Source organism: Neomonachus schauinslandi, chromosome 13 (assembly GCF_002201575.2).
Source record: "Neomonachus schauinslandi chromosome 13, ASM220157v2, whole genome shotgun sequence".
NCBI lineage: Eukaryota > Metazoa > Chordata > Mammalia > Carnivora > Phocidae > Neomonachus > Neomonachus schauinslandi.
The window spans coordinates 72,987,880-73,014,903 of record NC_058415.1 but is presented as its reverse complement, the minus strand read 5'-3'; the positions used below and the strand labels follow the sequence as shown (position 1 = coordinate 73,014,903).

At 45.8% G+C, this 27,024-nt stretch overlaps 1 protein-coding gene across 1 annotated transcript in view; it reads right to left on the bottom strand.

Moving 5' to 3' along the window:
* Nucleotides 1-26,801, bottom strand: part of SNX30 (sorting nexin family member 30) — a 106,114-nt gene extending 79,313 nt beyond the window's left edge. The window contains exon 1 of the mRNA XM_021691388.1: nt 26,646-26,801. Coding sequence (XP_021547063.1) covers nt 26,646-26,801 — 156 coding nt within the window. The remainder of the gene's footprint in view (nt 1-26,645) is intronic.
* Between the last annotated feature and the right edge of the window lie 223 nt (nt 26,802-27,024).

Sequence of the window (27,024 nt, the reverse complement as noted above, 5' to 3'; positions counted from 1 at the left end):
CGCCTCTTGGAATGCTCATTCTTGGGACATGTCCTCCAGCAACCCATCCGCCATGCTTTGCGCGGCCCAAGCCACACAGCGATGGCACTCTAGTCAACACCAGCCACAAGCGTGTTATCTTCCGCACCCAGCCTGCCTGAACCCTCGGATGACCACAGGAGAGACCTCAAGCAAGAACCACACAGCTGGGGCGCCTGGGTGGCTCAGTCGTTAAGCGTCTGCCTTCGGCTCAGGTCATGATCCCAGGCTCCTGGGATCGAGCCCCACATCAGGCTCCCTGCTCGGCGGGAAGCCTGCTTCTCCCTCTCCCACTCCCCCTGCTTGTGTTCCCTCTCTCGCTGTCTCTCTCTCTATCAAATAAATAAATAAAATCTAAAAAAAAAAAAAAAAAGAACCACACAGCTGACTGAGGACAGGCAACTCACAGAACAGCAAGAGGTTAAGACTCGACTTGTGTTTTAACCTACTTCATTTTGGGGTGGTTTGTTAAGCAGCAGTGCATAACCAGAACGATATCTGCCTGGTACAGAGGAGGTCCAAAAATGAAAAAACAACTCAGTCAGCTCTGACATGATGCCTGACACACAGCAAACAATTTAGTAGCTGCTGCTATTATTAAAATGTTGTGGATAGAGAACAAGCAAGGAGAGAAACTAATTAACGAGGCTATCACATCCCTGCCAGGGAAAAGTCACGAGGAACACAGGTCCACAATGGTGGTCAGCTGAGCCCTGTATCTGATGCCCATGTCACTCAAATCCCAAGGAAATGACAAAAGAAACATAAAAATCAGAATAAACCCATTTAAAAAGCCATAAAACAGGGATGGGTGCCCTCAGTCAAAAACATCTTGAGGAATTTCTGGAAGAGGTACAGCAGACAGAATCAAACCTACAGAAAAAATCAAATTTAACCAGAGTTGAGAAATAAAACCAAAATGTGCCCCAGTGGGAAATGGTGGATGTGGTGATGAGATGGGATTAGCTACACAGGCCCTGGGGAAGAAAACCCAATTCAGAAATGACAGTGACTGAGAGCAGAAACAGGCCCTGAGGCGGTTGGTGGGGGTGATGAAGTGCAACTTGAATATAGAAAAGAGGAAGCATATTTTGGGATCAGCTGTGAAAGTCTCCATCTGTAGGGCAACTTTGTCCCCACTTCCTCAATTAAGAATAGTCCATCCAGCCTATTGTCCTTTATCAGCCACACGCCCTGACAGGAAGCCCACCCAGAGGAATTCCAAGCGTCTCTTCTCCATTCTCTCCTGACCTCATTCCATCGCTACGACCATCACTGCAGTCAGGAGAGGGAACAGAGAGTCTCCGTGTACGGCTTGTGGGTGCATACGTACGTGTTTAAACGGACACACACAGACACGCACGAATGACCACACACATACACACATCAGCGGTGGCACAAGAACCAGTCTTGTATAAGGCCATAGCATGTGCCTCTCCCAGAAGGTAGAAGCCACAGGGCCCCACGTGTGCGGACTAGAAACGCAGCACACTCTCAACGGCAGGAGGTCAGTTCCTGCCCTAAGTCAACATCATGATCGTGGACATCACATTCTGAGGGCAGGTCCAGACACGAGGGCTAACACAAAGAGAAGCAAGACTAAATTTAAATTAAATAGAAGAGGGCGCCTGGGTGGCTCAGTTGGTTAAGCGACTGCCTTCGGCTCAGGTCATGATCCTGGAGTCCCTGGATCGAGTCCCGCATCAGGCTCCCTGCTCGGCAGGGAGTCTGCTTCTCCCTCTGACCCTCCCGACCCTCCCCCCTCTCATGTGCTCTCTCTCTCTCAAATAAATAAATAAATAATCTTTAAAAAAATAAATAAATAAATAAATAAATAAATTAAATAGAAGAGTAGAAATATGGGAATGGAATGAAAGAAAAAAATAAAGCCATCACTCAGAAGATTCAAAGAATTATCCCATCACCATGAAAATAAAATGGGATAGAATGAGCCAAGAAAAAGTGAAGCCCCAAAAAGGACAGACTAAAATCCATACAGTCCTTTCCCCTAAAGAGGAGAATGAAGCATGAAAAGGATATAGACAAAGCAGTAAAACTGCAAGGGCTTCAAGGGGAAATACCTGAGAAAAATACACCTCTCAATACCAGCAGGCTGGTGAAATTTCTAAATTTAAGAAAATAAATCTAGAACTATGTGGAAGATTAGGTAAAGAAAAAAAGAATCACCAGCACAGACTTATCTGGGAGTGTAAGTGCTAAACTCACTGAAACAATGGAACACTATACAATCATTAAAAGAGGAGCAAGGAAGGAAAGAACTTTCTGTCCCAATATGGAACAATCTCCAAGACCTATGGCTAAGGGTAAAGCAAGGTACAAGACACTGGTAAGGTACGCTACCATTTGAGTTTTCAAAAAAGATGAGATGCATGCATTTTCCTATTTATGCATAACACAGACCTCTAGAAAGTTTCTCCAGAAACTGGTGACATTAGTTGCCTCTGGGGAGGGAAACCTGCTGCTAGAGGAAGGGAGGTGATGGGCAAAGGAAGATGTTATCACCAGATAAAATTTTGTATCTTCTGAATTTTCTGCCATTTGAATGCACTGCCTACACACAGAGAAAAATCTCATGCTCAGTCTCTCCCTCTTGCTCTCTCTCACACACACACATTAATTTAAAGTAAAAAGACAAACCACAGGATGGAAGAAAATGCAATACATGTATCTGACAAGGACTTGTATCCAGAAAAATATCAAGAGCTCAGTAAGAAAATATATGCCGCGTGTATGTGCACGTGTAGGTATACACACACACAGAGGAATACTAGTCAGCCTTAAAAATGGAAATCCTGGGGCACCTGGGTGGCTCAGTCGGTGAAGCGTCTGCCTTCGGCTCAGGTCATGATCCCAGGGTCCTGGGATCGAGTCCCGCATTGGGTTCCTTGCTCAGTGAGGAGTCTGCTTCTCCTTCTCCCTCTGTCCTTCTCCTAACTTGTGCTCACTCTCTCTCTCTCTCTCTCAAATAAATAAAAATCTTAGGGGAAAAAAAAAGGAAATCCTGCCTTGCGCAACAACATGAATAAACTTGGAGGACATTATGCTAACTGAATTAAGCCTGACACAGAAGGACAAATAACTACATGATCCCACTTATATGAGAAATCTAAAATAGTCCATCTCATAAGAAGCAAAGAGTGAAATGGTGATTGCCAGGGGATGGGGGAGGGGAAAATAGGGAGGTTTTAGTCAAAGGGTACAGAGCTACAATTATGCAAGGTGAATAAATTCTAGAGAACTAGGGGTGCCTGGGTAGCTCAGTCAGTTAAGCATCCAACTCTTTGATTTTGGCTCAGGTCATGGTCTCAGGGTCCTGAGATCGAGTCCCACGATGGGCTCCATGCTCAGCACAGAGTCTGCTTGTCCTTCTCCCTCTGCTCCTCTCCCAACCTACCCTGCCCACACGCTCTCGCTCTCTCTCTCATAAACAAAATCTTTAAAAAAATAAAAATAAAGTACAGCATAGTTGCCTACAGTTAACAGTACTGTATAGTATACTTAAAAATTTGCTAAGAGGGAAGATCTTATGTTAAGTGTTCTTACCATAAATAATAATAATAAAAATAATAATTATAATATAGAGGGTGGGAGGAAACTTGGAGGTAACGGGTATGTTTATGGCACAGATTGTGGTGATGGTTTCACATTAACTCCAAACTCACCAAGTTGTATACATTTAACATTTCCAGCTTTTTGTAGGCCAATCATACCTCTATAAAGTGATTTTTTAAAGAATATGTACATAATTCTCTGTATGTGTGTGTATATAATCTCAATAATAAGGAAAACAGTGCAGTAAAAATAGGCACAAGATTTGAAGATACTCCACAAAAGATATAAATGGCCAATTAGCATGTGAAAAGAGGCTCAACATTATTAGTAATCAGGTAAAAACAAATTAGAACCACAGTGAGATGCCCTACACATTCACTAGAATTGATCTGAGGAAACGGCTCACAATACCAACTCTTGGCAGAGATATGTAGCTACTGGAACTCTGCTATCAGGTCTCTACCCAACAGAAACGAAGTCACGCCAACCAAAGACTTGTACGCGAATGTTCACAGCAGCTTTATTTGTGTCTTGTGTCCACTCCATCGAAGTTATATAATTTATTGGCACAGAATTATTCACAGTATTCCTTTATAATCCTTTTTTATTTCTGTCAGTTCAGTAGTAACGTCTACTCTTTCATTTCTGATTTTAGTAATTTGAATCTTCTCTTTTTCTTGGTTAATCCAGCTCAAGGTCCTGTCAGTTTTTGTTTTTTTGTTTTGGTTTTTTTTTTAAAGATTTTACTTATTTATTTGACAGAAAGAGAGAGAGTGAGAGAGGGAACACAAGCAGGAGGAGTGGGAGAGGGAGAAGCAGGCCTCCTGCTGAGCAGGGAGCCCGATTCAGGGCTCGATCCCCCGACCCTGGGATCATGACCTGAGCCGAAGGCAGACGCTTAACAACTGAGCCACCCAGGCGCCCCAAGGTCTGTCAGTCTTGATTTTTCCCCAAAGAACCAAGACTTTGGTTCCATTAGTTTTCTTTATTGTTTTTCTATCCTCTAGTCATTCCAACAATTTCCACTCTAATCTTTGTTATTTCCATCCTCTGCTTACTTTAGGTTTAGTTTGTGCTTCTTTTTCCAGTGTAGCAGCTTAATTTTTAAGAGCCCCAAACTAGAAACAACCTACATGTCCACCGATAAATGAATAAATAAATTGTGGTATGTTCATCCAATGGCATACTAACCAGTAATAAAAAAAGAACAAGCTACAGATATAACAATATCATGAAGATCATAATGTTGGATGAAAGAAGCCAGACACAAAAGAGTATATATTTTATGCTTCCAATTTCACAAAATTCTAGGAAATGCAAACTAAATAGTGGCAGGAAGCAGATCAGTGGTCACCTAGGGTCAAGAGTGGAGGAAGGGATGAACTATGGAGGGGCAGAAGGAAACCTGTGTAGGTGATGTTCTGTATCTTGACTGTGACCATGTCTTCACAGGTGCATGTAACTGTCAAGTCTAGTGAATCACACACTTAAATGACAGTTATTTTATATAAATTACACACCAGAAGTTGATTTTCAACTTAACCTTTTTTTTTTTTTTAAGACTTTATTCACTTATTTGAGAGAGAGAGAGAGAGAAAGACAGAGCACGAGCTCTCTGGGGAGGGGAGAAGCAGACTCCCCGCAGAACAGGGAGCCCAAAGCTGGGCTCAGTCCCAGGACCCTGAGATCATGACCTGAGCCAAAGGCAGATGTTTAATTTACTGAGCCACCCAGGCGCCCCTAAAAATGCCTTAACCTTCTTAAATGTTTTTAAAGTAAAAAGAAGGCAAGGGAGCAACCTTTAAAAATGTCTTAAGGGGAAAAACTCAGCCAAATTACCAATCAGAAAAGAATAATGTCCAGGTGTTGGTGTATAATATACACCATCCAGGTTTTCTTTTTCAGCTCAAGTTACTCACAGACATAATGCAGTACACTGAAAAATAAATCCGAATAAAGCTTTGTTCAAGAAAGAAGACATTCGTTTAACGGAAAGCTGATGTCACTGTAAGGTTCAGTGCAATTCAGAAAAGAATTAATAAAATAAAAGAGGCATTAATTTTAAAAAAGGATTGATCACAATCAAGAACTCAAATTCAGGATAATTTCAATAAAACCTAGGAGGGGAAGTAAAAGCAAGCCCAAAGTCTTGCCTTGTTCTGGAGAAAATTACAGTTACTAATTAAGTTTTGCCTATGGTAGAAAAATATAATTGTAAACATTAGTCAAACAGAAACAGGAAACAGAACTTGGAGGAAAAGAAAACTGAACAAAGCATACTTGATCAATCCAATAAAGTCAGGGAATGGAGAAAAGGGAGGAAAAAAAAAGGATAGAATAAACAGAAAATAGTAAATCTAAAATCCAATATAAAACATTAGTAAACTAAATCCCAAACCAAGTAGAATTTACCCTAAGTATAAATGTAACTATGGTTCAGTATTAAGAATCAACTAATTAATTAATGCAGAAAAATCAAATGATCATTTCCATAAATGCTAAGAAGGCATTTTATTAAATCCAAATTCCATTCCTGATTTTTTCTAAATAGTGAGCTATGAATTTAAAAATTTTCTTGATAAGAAACCAACAGCAAACATTATATCTAGTGAGGAAATACTCAATACATACCCTTCAACAAGTAACAACATAAGCATGCCCTCACTGTTTAAGAATATCCATTGGGAGTTCCGGGGGCACCTGGGTGGCTCAGTCGTTGAGCGTCTGCCTTCGGCTCAGGTCATGATCCCAGGGTCCTGGGATCGAGTCCCACATGGGCTCCCTGCTCGGCAGGAAGCCTGCTTCTCCCTCTCCCACTCCCCCTGCTTGTGTTCCCTCTCTCGCTGTGTCTCCCTCTGTCAAATAAATCAATAAAATCTTAAAAATATATTAAAAAAAAAAAAAAGAATATCCATTGGTCCTGACCAATGCAATAAAATGAAAAAAAAAAAATTTTTTTTTTGAAAGGAAGCCTTGACCTGCTAAATACATTAATCCCTTGTTTTTTCCCTAAGTAGACACTGAACAGAAAAATAATTTGAAATGTGTTAGGAATTGAGTAAGGTGGCTAGATGCAAGATAAAGTTACAAAAATCAATAGCTTTCCCCCGTACTGGCAATAAGCTGTAAGATAATAGCAATATTTTGATTTTAGACTTTTATCTTTTAATCTTGGGGTAGGGGAAGAGAAACAGGAACCTGAAAAGCCCTGAAGCACATCAGACTGTCCCAAGATAATTTGGCTACGAGCACCTAAAACGGTGCCAGGCACTAGATAAATATTTGATGAATAAGTGAATGTAATATGAACTTCCTGATTAAGTCTCGTTCCTCTCATCTATTTCCTCTGGGAGGGAATTCTGTTTTCTTACCAGCTGAAATAACCCTTTCTTCTCAAGGTATATAGCTCACGTATCAAAAAGATTCCTCTTTTGCTTCATGCTGAATGAGCCAAGAGTAATTCACTTAGGTTAAACAAAATGAAAATCAAATAAAAAGATGAAATGAAAATGTCTGCCATAATCAGCTCATGGTAATAATCGGATCAATGATAATGTAAATATAACATAATTGTGAATATATATTGTGGGTTATTTATTTGTTAAAGGTTTCTACGATTTGGCCTTGAAGTCATACTTATAGAAAATAATCCTAGAGAGGACTCAAAATTTTCTTTACCACAATTTATTTTCTACTCTTCTGAAGAACTGGGTCAATTTTCTCTTCCTTTTTTCTGTTGTTTTACAAAAATCCTTCACCATACAACCTTGCTGTTCTAGAAACTAGCATTTTTCCTCTCTTTCATCTTTTACTTTCTGGATATTTATACCACAAGGTGCACCTATCCTTACGGTGAGTATCATCAAAAACAGGCAAAGAATATTCTCTGTAGTCATCTAAAACATGTTGCCCATCTCAGTTATAAAAATCAGCTATGAGAATAACTTTTGAGGCCTACTATGCATAATCTCATTAAGTTATCAGAACAACCATATGAGGCTGGTACTATTATTATTCCCATTATTGATAGGATAACAGAGGTTCAGGGCAGGTAAGTGACTTGCCAGCAGTAAGTGACTACTAGGACTCCCCTGACGGACTCCAAAGGCTCCATTCTTTCTACTAGGCTGCACTTGCTATGAACCTACATTAATCTCTCCAATGTAAATTCTAAATTTCTTTACATAGTGTACCTCCTTGCTTTGGAAGCAGAGGTAGCAAATAAATTTTACTCACTCAGTTGCTGATAACACTGTTTCTCAGGATTAACAGATCCTCTTTACCCATTTATTGCAAACTCATAAACCTATAGATAGATGCTTCCTTGATTCCTGTATAAATCAACAGCAAGACCTTCCTGTCAGCCTCATTGTAATTTAACCATAAAGAAAGTTTAAAATGGACAGTATTGTGTTTGTTTGTTTTAAATTAAGCAACAAACACACCAAGGTCAAAACTTGAAAACATATTCATATATATGATACCAAAATTGATGTTTATAAAATGTAAACATTGCTTCTACAATTTATAATCTTGGAACACCCTAATACATCTTTACTAAATGTGGCCCAGGGTGCCTGGGTGGCTCAGTCGGTTAAGCATCTGCCTTCAGCTCAGGTCATGATCCCAGGGTCCTGGGATCGAGCCCCACGTCGGGCTCCCTGCTCAGTGGGGAGCCTGCTTCTCACTCTCCCTCTGCCTGCTGCGTGCTCGCTCTCTGTCAAATAAATAAATAAAATCTTTAAAAATAAGTAAATAAATGTGGTCCTTTCCACTCACACTCAGCACTGGACATGGCAAAGTCCAAGAGATTAAGAGTGATTTAAGAAAAACAAAACACACAACAATAACAACAACAACAAAAAAAACAGTGGCTACCTTGTTCTTCAGAAGCATCTGAGAGTGGAGATGTGACCATTTTGCTCAAACCATGGCACTTGAGACATGCTTAGAAATCTGCAGATATGCATGTTAGACCCAAATTTGGCTCTCATTCTATCTAAAAGTCTACACAGTCCAGTCTATCATACTATATAAGATACTTTCTAGGTTGCTCAAAAAGTTTCACAGGTACCCAAAATAATGTGTCAAGCTGCCCCAAGAGAATTTGTTACACCAAGAGAATCAAGTCAACTCAACTGCATCATCTTACCAAGAGGTGTCAGTCTCATCACTAACATAACCACCTCCCAGTCCCACTTTTTCCATTTCTGCTTGTTAGGAAGTTGGCTACCTCTCTTTCTAAGAAGCTACAGTGAAGCCCAGGTAACCCATTCACCAGGATAAAGACTGCGATCAGGGAAAGAGCTAACGTCACTAGACTGAAAACACCCCCTCCTCTTTCGCCAAGACAGGCAAAGTCCAGGACAGCCCGTTTGCCAGGAAGGACAGAGGCGGGGGCATGAAATGGGAGTCCTGGAAGTCTGGACAACCAGTGAAACAACAGTTGACTTGGACCAGGAAAGAAAAGACTTGCTTAACCCAGTGAAAAAAAGATAATTCAAAAAACTGATGGAGAAACGGGGAAAGATCACTGAGCCAATATTCACCTGTATTTGATCAGAACAGATTAAAAACTACCAGAAGGGCACCTGGGTGGCTCAGTCGTTAGGCGTCTGCCTTTGGCTCAGATCATGGTCCCAGGGTCCTGGGATCGAGCCCCACATCAGGCTCCCTGCTAGGTGGGAAGCCTGCTTCTCCCTCTCCTACACCCCCTGCTTGTGTTCCCTCTCTCGCTGTGTCTCTCTCTGTCAAATAAATAAATAAAATCTTTAAAAATAAATAAATATTAAAAAGTAAAAAATAAATAAAAACTACTAGAAGAGCATTATCTCTTTTATCCCCTCAGTTAACAGCTTAGCCTTCTCCCTTTCAGGTTATGAGCAGTTATGATTCAGTTTTCAAGCAGGGACAACATTCATGTCTACTCAACAGAAGTATGAGTGAGAGCCTCCTTTTTTATGTTTCTTCAAAATACGATCAGGGTTAGTCAGGGGCTGGTTAGTCAAATTTTTCCTTTTTAATCAGTATCAACTATTATTAACCAAATTAGGAAGGGAGTAGAAGGGTTCTTTCTAATTTGGTCAAAAAACCTCCAGGGGTGGAAGACTATACTCTCAAAGGGTCAGAAAATGACCCTTCTGCAAGGTAAAGTTGCATCCTTCCAAGGCTAGTGTACACATTTCCACCTACGCTCTTAAAAACACAAAAACGATAGACTGCACACAGTTCGTATGTACCTTTTCTTTTTTTTACTTAAAATATCCTGCCATTGTTGCATATCAGTGTATATAAGGCTGCCCATTCCCTTTAATATTGCATTTTATAAATTACCATAGTTTACAACTAGCTCCCTACTGATGAATATTTGGGCTCTTTCTTACCTATTGCTATTAGAAATAATACTGCAACAAATAACTCTTATATACACATCATTTAGCACATGTCCGTTTATTGAGCCAACAAATCTGAGTACCTACCCCATCCTAGGCTTTGTTCATGCCCTGAAATTACAGCAATAAGCAAATCAGATAGAGTCCCTGCTCTCGAGAAGCTTATAGTATAGTGTAGGAGATATACACGTGTGATGGCAAACTCCCACCGGGTGAATCCGAGAATTCTTCTAAGGCAACTGAACTCAACCTTGGCTGCACATCAGAACTGTCTACAAAAACCTTTTTTAAAAACACCAGTCTCTAGGCCATCCTAGATTCATTAGATCCAAATTTCTTGAGGTGGGGCCAGGCATCGGTATCATCTAGGAATTCCCCCGATGCTGTGACTGCTTAGTCAAGCCTGATAATCTTGTTCGAAGACAGGGCTTCTCAATTTTTAATGTGCATGCAAATAAAACAGGGATAATGTCAAAATGCAGATTCTGATTCAGTAGGTCCGTAATTCGGCCCGAGATTCTGCATTCCCAGTGAGCTCCCAGGTAATGTCAATGCCACTGGTCCATGGAACACACTCTTGAGTAGCAAGGTTCCACAGCCATAGTAGGAGGCAGCTGGAAACACAAACACAGAAAAGGTGGGCAAGCGAAAACTCCCACGACATGCCAGGCAGCTCGTGAGTGAAATCATCTGGCAGGGGTACAACTAACTCCCTAGGAGAGGACCAGAGTGATAAACTGGTACCTGAACACGGAAGGCATGAGCTTGCACCGTCACTATGTAAGCAATGGGAGGTCGCTGCAGGTCTCCAGAGATGGAGTGTTTGCAGGAATGGGGAACTCCGGCTACAGTGGTCAGAAAAGAGTAGACTGAGTGAAAGCAGGGAAACAAGACAGATAATCAGACACCTTCATTAGGTTGCTGAGGAGGACAAGAGAAATGAGAAGAGAGTAAACAGCGATGCTGCATGCAGGAATGAGATACTTAAGAGGAGAGGCCAAGAAAGGTATGATTTTTAATACTCTCACCACAGAGTGATTTTAAGGGTGCTAAAAACAAGTATCAGAGAAATGTTTGGGAAGATAGATGCATTTGAAGTGAGGCCCTGAAGGTCTGGGAATCCTACACCCTGGGGCAGTCGTGAGGCCCATCCAGAGATGGGGTGTAAGTAACTAGCAAAGGGGAGGGAGCACGGCTGGGCGGGCCCCCATTAGAGCCGGAAGGAAAAAGAGGCGGATCCCGAGAGGCAGGGGTGGACAGGGGAGGACAGAATCCATTCCTTCAGCACGTATTTATTATGCCTCTGCTATGTGCCAGGCACTGGGCTAGAGAAATACAGCAGTGAACAGAATGCGACCCCGAGGAAAAAAAAAAAGAGAGAGAGAGAGTGAAGAAAATCAAGGGGAGGCTGGTTAACATCACAAGTCACAGAAAATGGACATCGGACCAAGCGGTCTGGGAAACTTGGGTCCTGGGCTCAGTTCGACCGGGAGCTAGCTGGGTGACCTGGGTCTGACAAATCGCTCCTCTCACAGGGCCACGGTTGCAAAGGCAAAAAAGAGGGTCTTGGGGTGGATGCCCTTCCAGATCTCTGCAGCTCTAAAGGCCCGGGCGCCACAGCACGAAAGAGCCGTTGCGGGTCTCTGCGGGGGTGAGTGGTAGAGGCAGGCCTGGGCCGTGGACCTTGACGCCGAGGCAGATGGAGGCAATGCCCAAAGACCGCTCATCCGAGGAGCCCGGCGGGGATGGGGAGAGCGAGCAGGCAGCAGCCAGCAAGCCTTGGGAAACTTCCCTGACAAGGGAGACTGGTATGGTGAGGACAAAGGCTGAAAAAAGCGAGAAAGTGAACCGAGAGAAGAGACATGAGCTAAGACACAGGAGAGGCTGGTTTCATTCCCCCTCTGTGTGCAGATGTTCTTTGTAGCCGAAACACAAGGTACTACGGTGACTCAGGTGCGCAAGTGTTCAGAAATCGGGGAGGGGGCTTGGGGAAGGAAGCCAATTCAACAGCAGTGGTGATGGTGAAGAAGAGTGGGCTCTCAAGTCAGACAGACCCAAGTTCAAATCCCAGCCCCACTCTCCTCTAGCTCTGTGACTTGGGACAAGTTACTGCTCCCAGAGCCTACATCTCCCCAGCTGTCAAAGTAACTACACCATAGGGGAGTGCACAGAGATGATCCAGCAAGGCTCCCAACCAGTTAGCGCTCTGTAACTGTTAGCAGCGATTATGAGCACCCCCTGCCAATATCTCTGAGCGAAGGCCAGGATAACTGGGGGAGCGTATATGCTGAGCACCCTCTGTGGGGGAGAGACCAGAACAAAGGGGAAAGAAAGTAGAAGCAATGGTTAGGGAAATGAAAAGCAGTCCGAAGCACACTTTAAGCATGAAAAGCTGGGCACAAGGGGAGATTAAGTTCTTCTAGAAACAGGAAATGCTAGAATGTTGACAGGGGATGGAGTAGCAAGTGCCATGGTCAACCCAGACTGGAGAAGCAAGCCCCAGGAAGCTGGACTCATTAGAAGCACACCCAAGGAATCCAACAGTCCTGATCTAGAACACCAAGATGGATAAGAGGTGATTTTAACAGGACCTGGCAACCAGTACCTCTAAAAGATATACTCGGGGCCAGCTCCGTGGGTGTGCAATCTACACTCACACAGGATTCTGTGCTCAGAAGGGTTCCACACTGGGCTGAATGCTCTGCTGTCACCATCTTGAAATTCTTAATAAAATCTTAACAAGGGGACAAGCATTTCAATTTTGCACTGGGTCCCACAAATTACACAGCCCATCTTGGATACACTGCTAAAGAACGTTCACTGGATTAACATATGCATAAGAAAATCTAAGGGCTGAAAGACAGTAGAGAATTTCCCGTTATTATCAAACCCGAAAACAATTACTCAAATTCTCACTGAAATCCCAATGTTGACCATTAATATCAAGGACAAAACCCATAATAGGTAACCCAATGCCTCCTTCAAACATGCTTTACTCTAGAATTTGTTTAACTCAAAAGAAATCACTCTTAATTACCCTCCTGGCATTCTGTGTAACCCCTATCACCATCTTCAATTGCAATCCTTCACTGGTACCTCCTCTGTCTCCTTTCCTGGGCCTTGACTGCCTAAAGGTAAGGTCTTCTTGTCCATCTATGTAACCTCAAGGTATGACACACAATAGGCCCATATAAATCTTTGAGAAAAATGAAGGAAAGTCCAAGTGCCCTTCACAATTGCTGATGCAAGTCATGAAATAAACATTTGCTTGACCGGAAAGCGCAGAGAAAGGCTGCTAAATTGCATTTTTTTGCAGCATAAATGCTGATGTCATGACGACAACAAGCCCAGTTCCTTAGAACACACCTCTGCCCTCATTAAGTAGCCCTAAAGAAGGTCTAGGCTTCCATTTTTGCAGTAAAACAGCTATTCTACAAGCATATCTATTCTAATTACAGACCTGCCCAGGCTAATGTCATTTCCAGAATTTAGATATCTTGATTCCCAAGGAACACGCCTTACACAGCCCATAGTACAGAGAAGTCACTCAAACATTTGTAGAATTCATCTTAGCACTTCAACTATTAATATGATTTATTGATTTTAGTAAGAAATTAGCTTTAAAAGTAGATACATCCTCACCGCTCAGTGGGAAGTCTGCTTCTCCCTCTCCCACTCCCCCTGCTTGTGTTCCCTCTCTTGCTGTGTCTCTGTCAAAAACAAACAAACAAACAAAAAGTAGATCCTCAATGCGGAAAGGACAGTCTTTTCAACAAATGGTGTGCTAGGAAAACTAGAAATCCACACGCAAAAGAATGAAGTGGGATCCTCGTCTTACACCATATACAAAAATTAACTCAAAATGGATTACAGACCCAAACCTAAGACCCCAGTCTGTAAAACTCCTAGAAGAAACATAGAAGAAAATTTTCATGACATTGGACTTAGCAATTATTTCTTGGATATGACACTAAAAAACAGGCAACAAAAGCAAAAATAGACAAATGACACTATAGCAAACTAAAAAATTGCGCAAAAGACACAAAGGCAACCTAGGGAATAGGACAGAATATCTACAAATTGTGTATCTGATCAGGGTTAAATATAAAAATAAAATATGAAAGTAACTCCTACAACTCAGCAACAAAAAAATCAAATAATCTGTGCGCACCTGGGTGGCTCAGTCAGTTGGGCGTCTGTCTTTGGCTCAGGTCATAATCCTGGAGCCCAGGAATGGAGCCCCACATCGGGCTCTCTGCTTGGCGGGGAGTCTGCCCCTCCCCCCGCTCGTGTTCTCTCTCGCTCGCTCACTCTCTAATAAATAAAATCTTTTTAAAAAATCAAATAATCTGATATACAAATGAGCAAAGGACTTGAATGGACATTTCTCCAAAAAAGATATACAAATGGCCAGAAAGTGTACGAAAAGACACCTAACAGTATCAATCATCAGAGAAATACAAATCAAACTTCACATCCATTAGGATGGCCACTTTTGTCAAAAGAACAGAAAATATCAGGCGCCTGGGTGGCTCAGTTGGTGAAGTGTCCAACTCTTGATTTCGGCTCAGGTCATGATCTCAGGGTTGTGAGATCAAGCCCTGACTTGGGCTCTGCGCTGGGCATGGAGCCTGCTTAAGATTCTCTCTCCCTCTGCCTCTCCACCCCCTCACTTTCCCTCTCTAAAAAAGATTAAATTAAAATTAAATTTAAATTAAAAAATAAAAAGCTTTAAAAAGAAAGATCAGAAAATATCAAGTGTTGGTTAGAATGTGGAGAAATTAGAACCCTTGTGTACATTTGGTGGGATTATAAAATGGTACATCCACTATGGAAAACAGTATGAAAGTACCTCAAAAACTAAAAACAGAATTACCATATAATCCAGCAATCCCACTTCTGGGTTTACATTAAAAAAAAAAAAATGAAAACAGGATCACAAAGAGATATTTGTACATCCATGTCCACTGCAGCAGTATTTATAATGACCAAAAGGTAGAAGCAAACATCCACCAGAAGATGAATGGATAAAGAAAATGTGATCTATCCATACAATGGAATATTATTCAGTCTTTAAAAAGAAAATCCTGTCTCATGCTACAACATGGATGAACCTTGAGGACATTATTCTAAGGAAATAAGCCAGTTACAAAAAGACAAATACTATATGATTCTATTTATATAGGGTATCTAAAGGAGAAGTCTCATATTTATAAAGACACAAAACAGAATGGTGGTTACCAGGGGGTGGGGGGGGGGGTGGAGGGAGTGTCTGCTAACGGGAACGATGAGTTACCTTTGGGGTAATGAACATTCTGGAATTAGAAACAGGTGACGGGGTGGGCGAGGCACCTGGGTGGCTCAGTCGTTAACTGTCTGCCTTCGGCTCGGGTCATGATCCCGGGGTCCTGGGTTCGAGCCCCGCATCGGGCTCCCTGCTTCTCCCTCTCCCACTCCCCCTGCTTGTGTTCCCTCTCTCTCTGTGAAACAAATAAATAAAATCTTAAAAAAAAAAAAAGAAGAAGAAAGAAACAGGTGACGGTTGCACAACCTTGTGAATATACCAAAACCACCACACTACATGCTTTTAAAAAGTGGATTTTATGGTATGTGATTTCTATCTCAATTTTTCTTTTGAAAAGCAACTACGCCTGAGGCACCTGGGTGGCAAAGTTGGCTAAGCGTCGGCCTCTTGGTTTTGGCTCAGGTTGTGATCTCAGGGTCATGAGAGGGAGCCCCGAGTCAGCTCCACACTCAGTGGGGAGTCTGCTCGAGATTCTCTCTCTCCCTCTGCCCTTCCCTCCGCTTGCGTGCTCTTTGAAAATAATTTTTTTTTTAAGATTTTATTTATTTATTCATGAGAGACAGAGAGAGAGAGAGAGAAGCAGAGGGAGAAGCAGGCTCCCAAGGAGCAGGGAGCCCGATGCGGGACTCGATCCCAGGACCCTGGGATCATGACCTGAGCCGAAGGCAGACGCTTAACCATCTGAGCCACCCAGGCGCCAGAAAATAATTTTTTTTTTTAAGATTTTATTTATTTGACAGAGAGAGACACAGCAAGAGAGGGAACACAAGCAGGGGGAGCGGGAGAGGGAGAAACAGGCTTCCCGTGGAGCAGGGAGACAGATGCAGGGGCTGGATCCCAGGACCCCGGGATCATGACCTGAGCCAAAGGCAGCTGCTTAACCGACTGAGCCACCCAGGCATCCCTAAAATAAGTAAATAAATTTTAAAAAATAAAAATAAAGTAAAAAATTAAAAGCCTTAGAAAATCTATAGTTTAATTTTTGACCTGTTTCTCCCGAAATTTGTTTTGTTCTTGCCATGATGATTCGGCCAGTCACTAAAACCTGTGACTCAAGAGTCTCCCCCGTAAGTAATCTCCTACTGTTTGCCTAGCGCACGCACCTCAGAGCTGCTCTGGAAGCAGGGCTGACTTACTCTTGCAGACTCCCCGCCCCCAGCCGGGGGCCACAGCTGAAGCTCTGGGCCCACGGCTGAAGCTCTGGGCCCAGCTGATTGGTCTCAGGCTGGGTATAGGACCCAAGCCATGTCTCCCTGAGATTCTTTCCTGTGTAAGAGACTGACTCCCTCTCTGGAGGCACAGCTGTAAAATGGGAGGAATGGGAGCTGCCAGTTGGCCCGCCTCCCTCCCTCTTGGAGAAAACTGCTCTGGAGCATGAATCTGACCCTCGAGAACATTCAGACCCCTGCTTCCAGCTCACTCCTGGGGTTAAAGTGAGCCTGTCCATAGGTTCACCTTTTTTGCGCAATTTACTGAAAGCCTGATCTCTAAAATTTGCAAACAAAACTCCTGAGCAATACACTCCCTGAAATCAGTGAGTCAAACTCCACCAAAACTGCCTCCCCCAACCTTCTGCTCCAACAGTCTTCTCCCTAGACTCCCAGCCTCTTGACTCCACCCTATCCCACTCCAGCCCCAGCTAGGGGCTCAGTCACAGGGACCTAACAAGTATGGCCCTAAACCTTCCCTGCTTAAAATACAAACTGACCTCCCAGTCCCGTGGGATAAAGCCCTCGCCGTCCGCCAATACAGACCTCCATCTGCCCACCTCCTCCCTCTCCAGCTGCACGACTCAGCCACAGCCACCGTCTCCTGGGCCATTCCTGCAACCAGACATTGCCCAGCTTTGGCACATGCTGGTTTCTCTGCCCCGGGTACTTTTCCTTGCTCTGTCAGCTTGCTAAAACATCTACTTCTCCATTCTCCACCTCAAACATCATCTCCTTTGGAAAAGCCACCGTTCTCCTAAGCACGCTCACTCCCTACTTCCAACCCTGTACCTTACTTTCACAGTAACTGTAGTGGAGACGGCCGACGCCCCACCCACGTCCCCTCACCCTGACCAGTCCAGGGCCCACTGGCCTGACTTCCAACTGCCAGCACATGCATTTCTTGGTCTGACTGCTTCTCCTACTTTGCCCACCCATGGGGCAGACTGCCAAGTGCCTGGGGATTCAATGCCCAAACACGCCGTCCATGGCGTGCTCAACCAATGACTGATAAAGGCTGCGGTTTGGAGACCCGGGCGGCCTCACCCCGGGTGTGGACAGCCGAGGCGTGTGTTCTGTACAGGCTCCGAGGAGTGTCAACTGGTTTGGTAACTTACCTTTTTCTGGTGCCTTCCCTTCCCTGTCTCACTTTCCTTCACCCCTCTAATAAACTACTAGCGGTTAAATTCTTTCTCAGGGTCAGCTCCTAAGGCGATACAAACACCCAGCATTTTCTTTTTTTTTTTTTTTTAAAGATTTTTATTTATTTATTTAACAGAGATAGAGAGAGAGCACAAGTAGGCAGAGCGGCAGACAGAGGGAGAAGGAGAAGCAGGCTCTCCGCCGAGCAGGGAGCCCGACGCGGGGCTCAATCCCAGGACCCTGGGATCATGACCCGAGCCGAAGGCAGCCGCTTAACTGACTGAGCCACTCAGGCGCCCCAAACACCCAGCATTTTCACAGTATTTACTATATGCCAGACACTATTCCAAACACGCGTTCCACCTTCAGAACACCCCCGTAAAAATAACCCAAAATTTAGATAAGGGGACACCGAGGCATTACAAGGGTAAGAAACTTGCCCAAGGCCTCAGAGCCAGTAAATATATGTAACATTTTTCACATTCGATTGTAACCATCTCTTCTCCACTAGACCAAGAACCTCTTGAGGGAGGTTCCTTTTTATCTTAATCTTTCTCACTGTCCTCAGCATCTAGCAGAGCCAGGCACACAAGCACATGCTTGAGACATGAAGGTTTTTTAAACAGCCTGCACTCTGCTCCCCAAACCCGTTGTGTGTTCTTCTTGCCTCTGTGCCTTTACTCAAACAGGAGTTTGAGGAACACCTCTCCTCAGATCCCTCTCGCCCTGGTCCACACACCGTCACCCCGTCCACACACACACAGAACAGCATCCTGACTACTGCTCTGGCAGCCAAGATGAGCAATTCTGTGGGGTGAGCGGAGGCAAGACTGCATATAACCCCTCTAATATCTAATAAACAAACCCAATTACTCATACACGAATTAGTGCACCTTTGCCAAGCTGTTTTGTATTTTAACACAAAACGTCTGTCTTCTTCCCTGTAACCTTTACTAATACTCAAGTCTCCCCTATCCTAAATGTCTTCACTCACCCCTGTTTTTCCCCCAAGCCACCACCCTTCTTATAACCCAAGTGCTACAACCCCTGCCTTCCATGTGATCGTCAACGCCCGCATCTTCCGCGGCCATCTTTAGCTGGATCTATTGGGGTTGCGTGTCTATATGCTAAGGAAGAGCTTCCCGGAAGCAGCATCTGGGCTAAGCCTTGAACTCTGAGTAGGCTTCCAAAGGTGGGGCTCAGACCACCTCTGTCCTGACTCCTGACCTCAAACTGCACCCTAATCATCTTCACACTTCCTGCTCACACTCGCTTCCCAATCTGTGCGCGCCCTCTCTGTGAGGGCGCCAGTCATCCCCACTCTACCAAAACTAGTCATCTTTATGTTTTCTAATCTTTCTTCTTGCAGGCCACGACTCCAACCAAAACCAGGCCAACGCTTTCCTACCACCTCTCTTGCTGCCAGCCCCACCCCACCCCAAGCACTGACCACATGGTCCTCTGCCCAAAAACCCTCTAGGGTTGACTCCTGCCTGAAGAATAAAAGCTAACCTCCACATCACCGCATTCAAAGCAGTCTTGGGTCTGCTGACTCCTCTCTCACTAATCCCCACCTCCAGACCCTCAAAACCCATCCCAACACATGACGGGACTCAATCCAATTCCAGCGGGCACAGGTCCTTCCCATCTCAGGAGCTTTGCTCAGGCTACTCCCTCAGCCCGTGATGCTTTCCTCCACCTCGTACCCGAAAGGCTCCTCAAACTTCAAGGACCCGGTGAAAACACCACCTCGGCCGCCTTAGCTGATTTTCAGACATGCACCCCGACAGTGGGGCTGACCGATAGGAACTAAGCACCCCTTCTCAATATTCAATATTCCCAAAGTAAAATTCAATTTTTACTTCACATTTTAAGGTCAATGTATCTATCAGTCAATATTTTTTTTTTTAAGTGGCAAGTGGCAAACCCAACTGAAAAGAGTGTCAATAAAAGGGAATTCGTGACCTCCTGTAACCAAGAAGCAGTGCTGGCTTCGGGCATCACCGGCACAGGGGGGTCCAGGATTCGAGTGACCCTCAGGGCCTGTCCCCCTTTCTCTCCTAGCTCTCCTCTCTGGCCTCTTCTTAAGCAGCCCCTCTCCACATCGCAGCAAACAGAGGTTCATAGTCTAACAGAAAGAGATACTCTTTCCCCCAGCATCCATCTGAGCAAATCTAAGAAAGACAGTTTGGCTCTCCTAGAGTCCCATGTCCACCAAGAAAGATATTTTGGCCAATGGAAGATACTGATGAAAGACCAGAAGACAGGATGAGAAGAGAAGCCAGGGTGCTTCTCCCCTTGCCCCGAGCCTTTTGTTCTGGTTCAGAGAGCGTCCCTGGCAGCAGCTGCTTCCTCTCCAGACCTCCCCTCCTCTGTGGACCCCACACTTGGGGAGCCGCCCCGCCGTGGTTCTAGTTCCCACAGAAGCTCCTGGATGTTAACATCACCTCCTCCCGTTGACCCTCCGGCCCTGAGGGTAACAGCAGCTTCTTGCTGTCGCTACTCTCTTAACCTCACCATCTCCTGGTTGACTTCTCATGTCTTCCATTGCCTATGTAACTAGCTCCCTGTGCCACAGCCTTTCAGTTTGAAATACCTACAGAGGTTTTTCACCCTGACGGGACCACAACTGATACAGACACGGACAAAGAACAGGCAGAAATGTGAGGGGCGATATGGAGAGTACAACCCCTAGGAATAACCACCGTCACCACCGCATGTTTACTAAAGGCTCACTACGTATCAGGCACTACTCTAAGTACGAACTCCCCAGATCCTCACATCAACCCTGTGCTAGAGGTGCTTCTCTCATCCCCTCTTTACAGATGAGGAAACTGAGGCTCAGAGAGGTTAAATAATTTGCTGTCACAAAGCCCGTAGGTAGGCAGAGCTGGGATTCAAACACAGACAGCCAGGCTCTGGAGTGCCAAGGAGAAAGTGTTTCCAGAAGGAGGGAACTCAACAGCATCAAGTGCTAGGTGGAAGAAGAAGTCAGGATAGACGAGGATGGTGAAGGGGCTACTGGATTTTGCAAGAAGGAAGTCACGAGTAAAGTCAGAAACCAGACAGCAGTGGGCTGAGGAGTTAGCAAGTAAGACAAGCAGGGCAGACCATTCCTTCAAAAAGTTTGGCTGTGAAGAGGAGTCAGTCACAATATAGATCATGAGATGGGGAAGAAGAGAGCCTCACAGCAGAGTTTTCTTTACCTCTGGTTAGCTTTACAAGTGAGGGTGACCTGAGCATGTTTAAATATTGATGGAATGAGCCAGGCGAGAGGGAGTGTGAAGACACAGGAATGAATGAGGGTGATGAACAGAGCAAGGTCTCTGAGAGGCCGGATGGGGCGGGCCACATGGTCCAGGAGCGGCCTAGAATCCCTTCCACGGCAACTGGGGGCAACCAAGAAATGATGGCTACGGATTCAGATCATTTCGTAGTCTGGAAAAAGGAAGTTCTTTTATGGTGGTTTCTGTCTTCTCATCAGCAGAACTGGAGGGCGGAGTAGAGGGGCGGAAGGTGTGAGGAACAGAGTGAAGCTTCAGACCAGCCATGGCGCACAACGGGAGCGGCTGTGCAAAGAGAGGAGCGCCCAGCGCCACTGAGGCCCCAGCTGGGGCTGGTACCCACGACCTGACCCTGGCAGCGATTCTCAAGGTGTGCTCGCACCCTAGGTGTAGGCAAAAGACCTGAACCCATGGAATGATCCAGGCTGGGTGTAAAGAAGGAGAGCAAGGGAATGGAGGACAGGAAGTGGCAGGAGGAGCTGATGAGATGAGCCATGCAATGTGAAGGAGGGAGGTGAACCGGTGCAGTCGGTACTTGCTGACTGGGAGGAGGGGAAGGCAAGAGAAGATGCTATCTCAAGGCATTATCTCAAAGCCCAACCATTCTGGGTATTAGAACGCAAGGGTGTGGCCGGGGGAGGGCAGCTGGACTGAAAAAGAGGTCAAGGTATGTAGAGATAAAGTTAAGAAGCCCATAGCTTTGAAGGTCTGAACAGAGTCCCTTGAGGGGAGGGCATGATTGGAGAAGACCATGAATTGAGGTCTAGAGATTTTTTTTTTAAAGATGTTATTTATTTATTTTACGGGGGGGGGGGGGGGGTTGGGGGGGGGGAGAAGCAGGCTCCCCGCTGAGCAGGGAGCCTGATGCGGGGCTCGATCCCAGGACCCCGGGATCATGACCTGAGCAGAAGACAGACGCTTAACCGACTGAGCCACCCAGGCGCTCCGAGGGCTAGAGATTTTAATGAATGAGAGGCAGGGGTGTTAGAAATGACAGGGAGCAAAAAGTGGAAGTCCTGTAAAATGGACGTTTGTTTCTGCTTGTCCCCCATTCATTCATTCCTCCTTCTATTAGCAGCCTCCTGAATCTGCTTTGGAAACCACCTCCATCCTCCCCAGCCACACAGGGAGCTTCTAAGATACTAACAATATTCTCTTAAGCTGCAGGGTAGGAGGAACATGAGTATTTATTGTTCTTTAAACTGCAGAGATACATTTTATTCTTTAAACATTTTATGTACTTTATATGTACATTTCACAATTCAAACACACAGACCTGCAAAAAATTTCCTTTCTCCACTCTCCAAAGATAAGGACCTGGTACAGGTCTGGGCAATCAGAGTTAACAAAGCTTGGTTTCAGTGCCTGACCCAATTTAGGCTCATGAGACACCAGCCCAGGGCTTTGGCCAGAGCTATCAGGAAAGAGACACACTCTTTCTGCTGAAATTGTGAGGTTTATTTGTAGAACATATCCCTTCGCTAGCTTGAGGATAAAACTAACACCGAAGAAAGCAGAGCCAAGAGACGGAGGGTGACAGATTTCCGATATCATTTGAATACCTAGTTCCAGCCACTCCTGAAGCCGAATTACCTGGGGCTTTTCAAAAACATTAAAGCCAGGAGATTTTTTTTTCTTCGCCAGTTTGCATTTGGTTTATGTCCTTTTAACTAAAAGGAAACAAATTTCAGCAGAATAGCCAAATAAAGTGTTCTCAATTCAACAGCCTGTGTGACCCTTTTCAACACACAAGTCAAATCACGCCCTCCTTCTGCTCTTGAGTAGCACTCAAAGCAAAGGCCAACATTCTCAGGGTGGCCTATGAGGCCCTACACCATCTGGACCCTCCCCTCTCTGCTGTCAGCCTACAACTCTCCATTGTCCACTCTGCCTCAGCCATAGTGGCCTCTGGGCTATTCCATAACACACCAGGCAGATGCCTGCAAGCCTCCGCTTTGGCTGTTCCTTCCACCTGGACCCGCCTCCAGACCTCCACTCGCTAACTCCCTCCCTCACCTGCTCCACGTCTCTACTCAAAGCTCCAGTTCTCAGGAAGGTCTATCCAAATCCTCCTCTCACAGCCAGTGATCCTGAGCCCCCTCCCCAACCTACTTCTTCTCCCTTCCATAGCATTTACTACAGAACATAGGACGTACTCAGTGAGAAGTACCCAATGAGGGCAGGGGTCTTTAACCGGCTGACTCATCTCAAGTTCCTGGAAGAGTGCCTGTCTCATGACAGGCCCTCAAATATGTGGCTGAACCCATACAATAAGCTGGGCCAAGAGCTTGGTTTGTAAAGGGCCGTAGGGAGAAAGGACACTGACCCCCATCTCCTGATCCTGATATAAGTGGAATAGACAAGGAAAAGACACCTTTGGAAGAAGTAGCCACTGAAGAGGGCAGGAAGTAGGCAGAAGAGTTCAGTGAAGAGGCTGCGGGTGTGGGAAGGGGTGTTAACCACAGTTGGGGCTTGAGTGGGCTTGGTGTCTGAGTGTTGGGAGGCACACAGAAGTTGGAGGCTGAGTCAGGGGAGAAGCAGCCCTGAGTGGTTTGCAGATGAAAGTAAAAAAAGAGTCAGGCCAAGTGGTTTATTTACATTCTAGGTGGAGATGAAGGATGAAGTGACAGAAGGCCTGATGGGTTCATCAGGCATGAAAAGAATTAGTCCTAGCAACCCTTGGAAGACAGGAAGGATTCTCCCGTAACTCCAAGATTTGAATGATTTTAGAAGTTAGTGGATGAAAAAGCCATCATATTTCGTTGTTGTTTCCTTCTCCAGCAAGCATCCCAGACGCCATTCAGAAGTGTGTGCTGGACCAAGACACGAGGCTTCCCCGTTCTTGGCAACATCCTGGGCCCACAGAAAGCAATTCCCCTCTGCGTCATACAACAGCCCTGTGCCATGAGCAGCCTGTCAAACCCTCATTCTCCAAGCTCAGAACTGACTCTGAACCAGGCATCCAGGGTCACAACTCCATTGTCCAGAAAGGCGAGAAAACAGGTTTCTTCTCAAAGACAGATCACAGCACTCAGCTTTCCTACCTGTCCTCCAACGACCCCCGCGCCGCATGGGCAAGAGAAAGGGGCCAAACAGAAGGCTTCCTTCCACTGGTCCTGACTCACCTTGGTTGAATGCTAGCCTCTCTCTACAGAAATTTCTCCACAGTCGCTAGAACACACGTGCAAGATTCAAGGAAAATGTTACTTCCAGTCAGGGAAAGAAATTACATTATTGGACCTCTAAGGAAAAGTGGCTTACTATAAATCAGGCCCTTGGGAGTGATGTCATTTTGATGCTTCTCACAGCTGTAAGGAGACTTATTAAATATTCAACAATTAATAATAACGGCTTCAAGATGGTCCTTCTCACAGAACTGTCCCTGTAAAGGAAGCCAGCAGTATTTAGGCTTGGGCCTGACTTCCCACCCACCAACAAGATCTTAGTGGTACGGGGCATCTGTCCTCCTGTACTTATTAGTAAAACGCCCATATTTCTGAGACAGGTATCCTCCAAGAGTGGATCATTAAGCAAATGTTTTTTGCTTTTTGTTTTTAAGATTTTATTTATTTATTTGACAGAGAGAGACACACAGCGAAAGAGGGAGCACAAGCAGGGGCAGTGGGAGAGGGAGAAGCAGGCCTCCCATGGAGCAGGGAGCCCGATGCGGGGCTCGATCCCCCGACCCCGGGATCATGACCTGAGCCAAAGGCAGACGCCTAACAACTTGAGCCACCCAGGTGCCCCAAATTAAGCAAATGTTTAAACCAGTGGGGGCACCTGGCTGGCTCAGTCAGAAGAACATGTGACTCTTGATCTCAGCATCATGAGTTCGAGTCCCACACTGGGTGTAGCGATTACTAAAAACTAAAATAATCGTAATAGTAATAATAAATACAAAATTTTTAAAAAATAAATAAAATAGCCATCAGTGGCAGCCAGCATTCAAGATGGCTCCAATATTTATACCTCCTGGTATTTATACCCTCTTCCCACTTTGTACTAGCATTGGTCTGTGGCAGAATGATGTCACTTCCAAGATTAGATTATACAAGAGTGTAGCTTGAGTCCTGGGATCTCTTGCTCTCTTAGACCACTTGTTCTGGGGGGGAAAAAGCTGCCGTGTCAAGCAGCCCTATGAAGAGAACTAAGGCCTGCCAACAGCCGAGTGAGTGAACGAATCCTCCCCCAGCCCAGACTTCAGATGACTGAAGCCCTGGTCAACACCTTGACTACTACCTCAAAAGAGACCTGAGGTCAGAACCACCCAGCTAAGCTGCTCCTAGGTGACACTGTTGACCCCCACACACTGTTTTCAGGTGCTAAGTTTTGGAGTAATTTGTTAGACAGCAATAGATAATTAATTCACTATCCTGAGAAGGAAATCAGAAGGTTTAACTTGGGTCCCTGTCCTACATGCATGTAGGAACAATGTCTCGGTCTAGAAGAAAGCAACAAATTATTCATTCAGTCACTCAACAATTGCTTATTGAATGTCAAATATGCACAAGGTATTTCCAAGCAACATAACCCTTCATATCACTTATTATCTATAAAATAAAGAGAAATAATCACAAACAGCCCCCCCCCCCCACACACACACCTCAAACTGCTCAATCCATTGGTTTCATTAGCTTTTCAAGCCTTTTTGCTCCTAATGCTCTACTCCCCACTCCTGACTTTCATAAACTCTTTTACGAAGGTACATCAAGTTCCCCTCCATAGCTATTTTGAGTGCTCGGTGCACTAATACTCATTTTTATTGTACCACATGCCCTCCCATCTATCGGGGAAAGAATTGGGTCCTCTAATCCCATCTAATATTGGGACTAGGAGGAATTCATTTAGTATTTTACCAGGAGGAGGGAATCCTAATTACAAGTGTTAAGAGCAATTCTAATTTCTGCAATTAGTGAGTAGGTGGCCACGGCAGCGCTGACAGAATCACAGCTCAAGCTCTGGTCCCAGCTGAAATGGAGGGGTAGGAGGATGCCGCCCCTTACCCTTCGCTGGACTCTGCTCTCTCAAAGCAACACCAGGATTATGCTGCTCTAAGAAAATCAGGAGCCTCCTTATGCACAAAGAAGGTCAAAGGGCGAGCTTTCTTTCCATCAACCACAAAACGGGCCTCTGCCGAAGCTAACCAGTGTGGAGGGCCGTCAGAGGTGAACCTAGCCCCGGAGAGAAAACCACAGCGAGACTCTCCCCTCGCCGGCCAGGGTCTGAATCAGGTGACCCCGCAGGGCACACAGCAAACCTAAACAAAGATCACTCCCCACATGACAGAGCGTGGGGAAAATGACTCTGGCAGTAAGACCAAGGCTGCCAGTCCTACCACGGAAAACCATTAACTCTTGCTCCTTTGCAGTCCCAGGAAAGTGGGGGAGCTACAAGTTACCCGACAGCTCAGCCTTCGGGGATGCACCTGGAGGAATTTGGGACCCCATCCCAGGACACACGCGCCGGCCACCGCACACCCGCCACCGGCCCCAACACGCGGGCAGGACCCCTCCCCACCAGCTGTCACTGGCGCCCGCCCCCTCGCGGCTACGACCCCGCGGGGGCGGCAGGGACGGACGCTTTTTCGGAAGGCTCTGGGGCCCAGGGCACGCCCGCCCCCGGGTTGGGGCGCCAGGGTGGGCGCGGCGCGGCGCCGGTTGGGAGCTCCGGGTCCACCATCCCCGAAATTCGCCTCCCGGTCCCCAAGCCCCGTGCGCCCCACCTTGTCGCCGAAGCTGCGGGCCATCAGCAGGTCCGGGCTGGGCGTGCTGTCGCCGCCCACGGCCTCCTCGCTGCTGGAGCCGGCCAGCGGGTGCGGCATGTCGAGCAGGGAGTGGGGCCCGGTGGACGGCAGGCCCTTGGGGGGCCCGCCCGACATGGCGCGCACGGCTCAGGACGCGCCGCCGCCGCTTCCTCCTGTGCCCGCCGCGGCGGGCTACCTCAGCGCCCGCGCCCAGGCCCGGCTCGGCCGCGGTCGGTCGGAGGCCCTTCACCAGCCGGGCTAGGAGCCGCCGCCGCCGCCCGCCGGCTCGTCTCTGGCGGCGCGGGGCCGGGCCGGGCTGCGGCTGGGCTGGGCTGGGCTGGGCTGCTCGGGTCCGCGC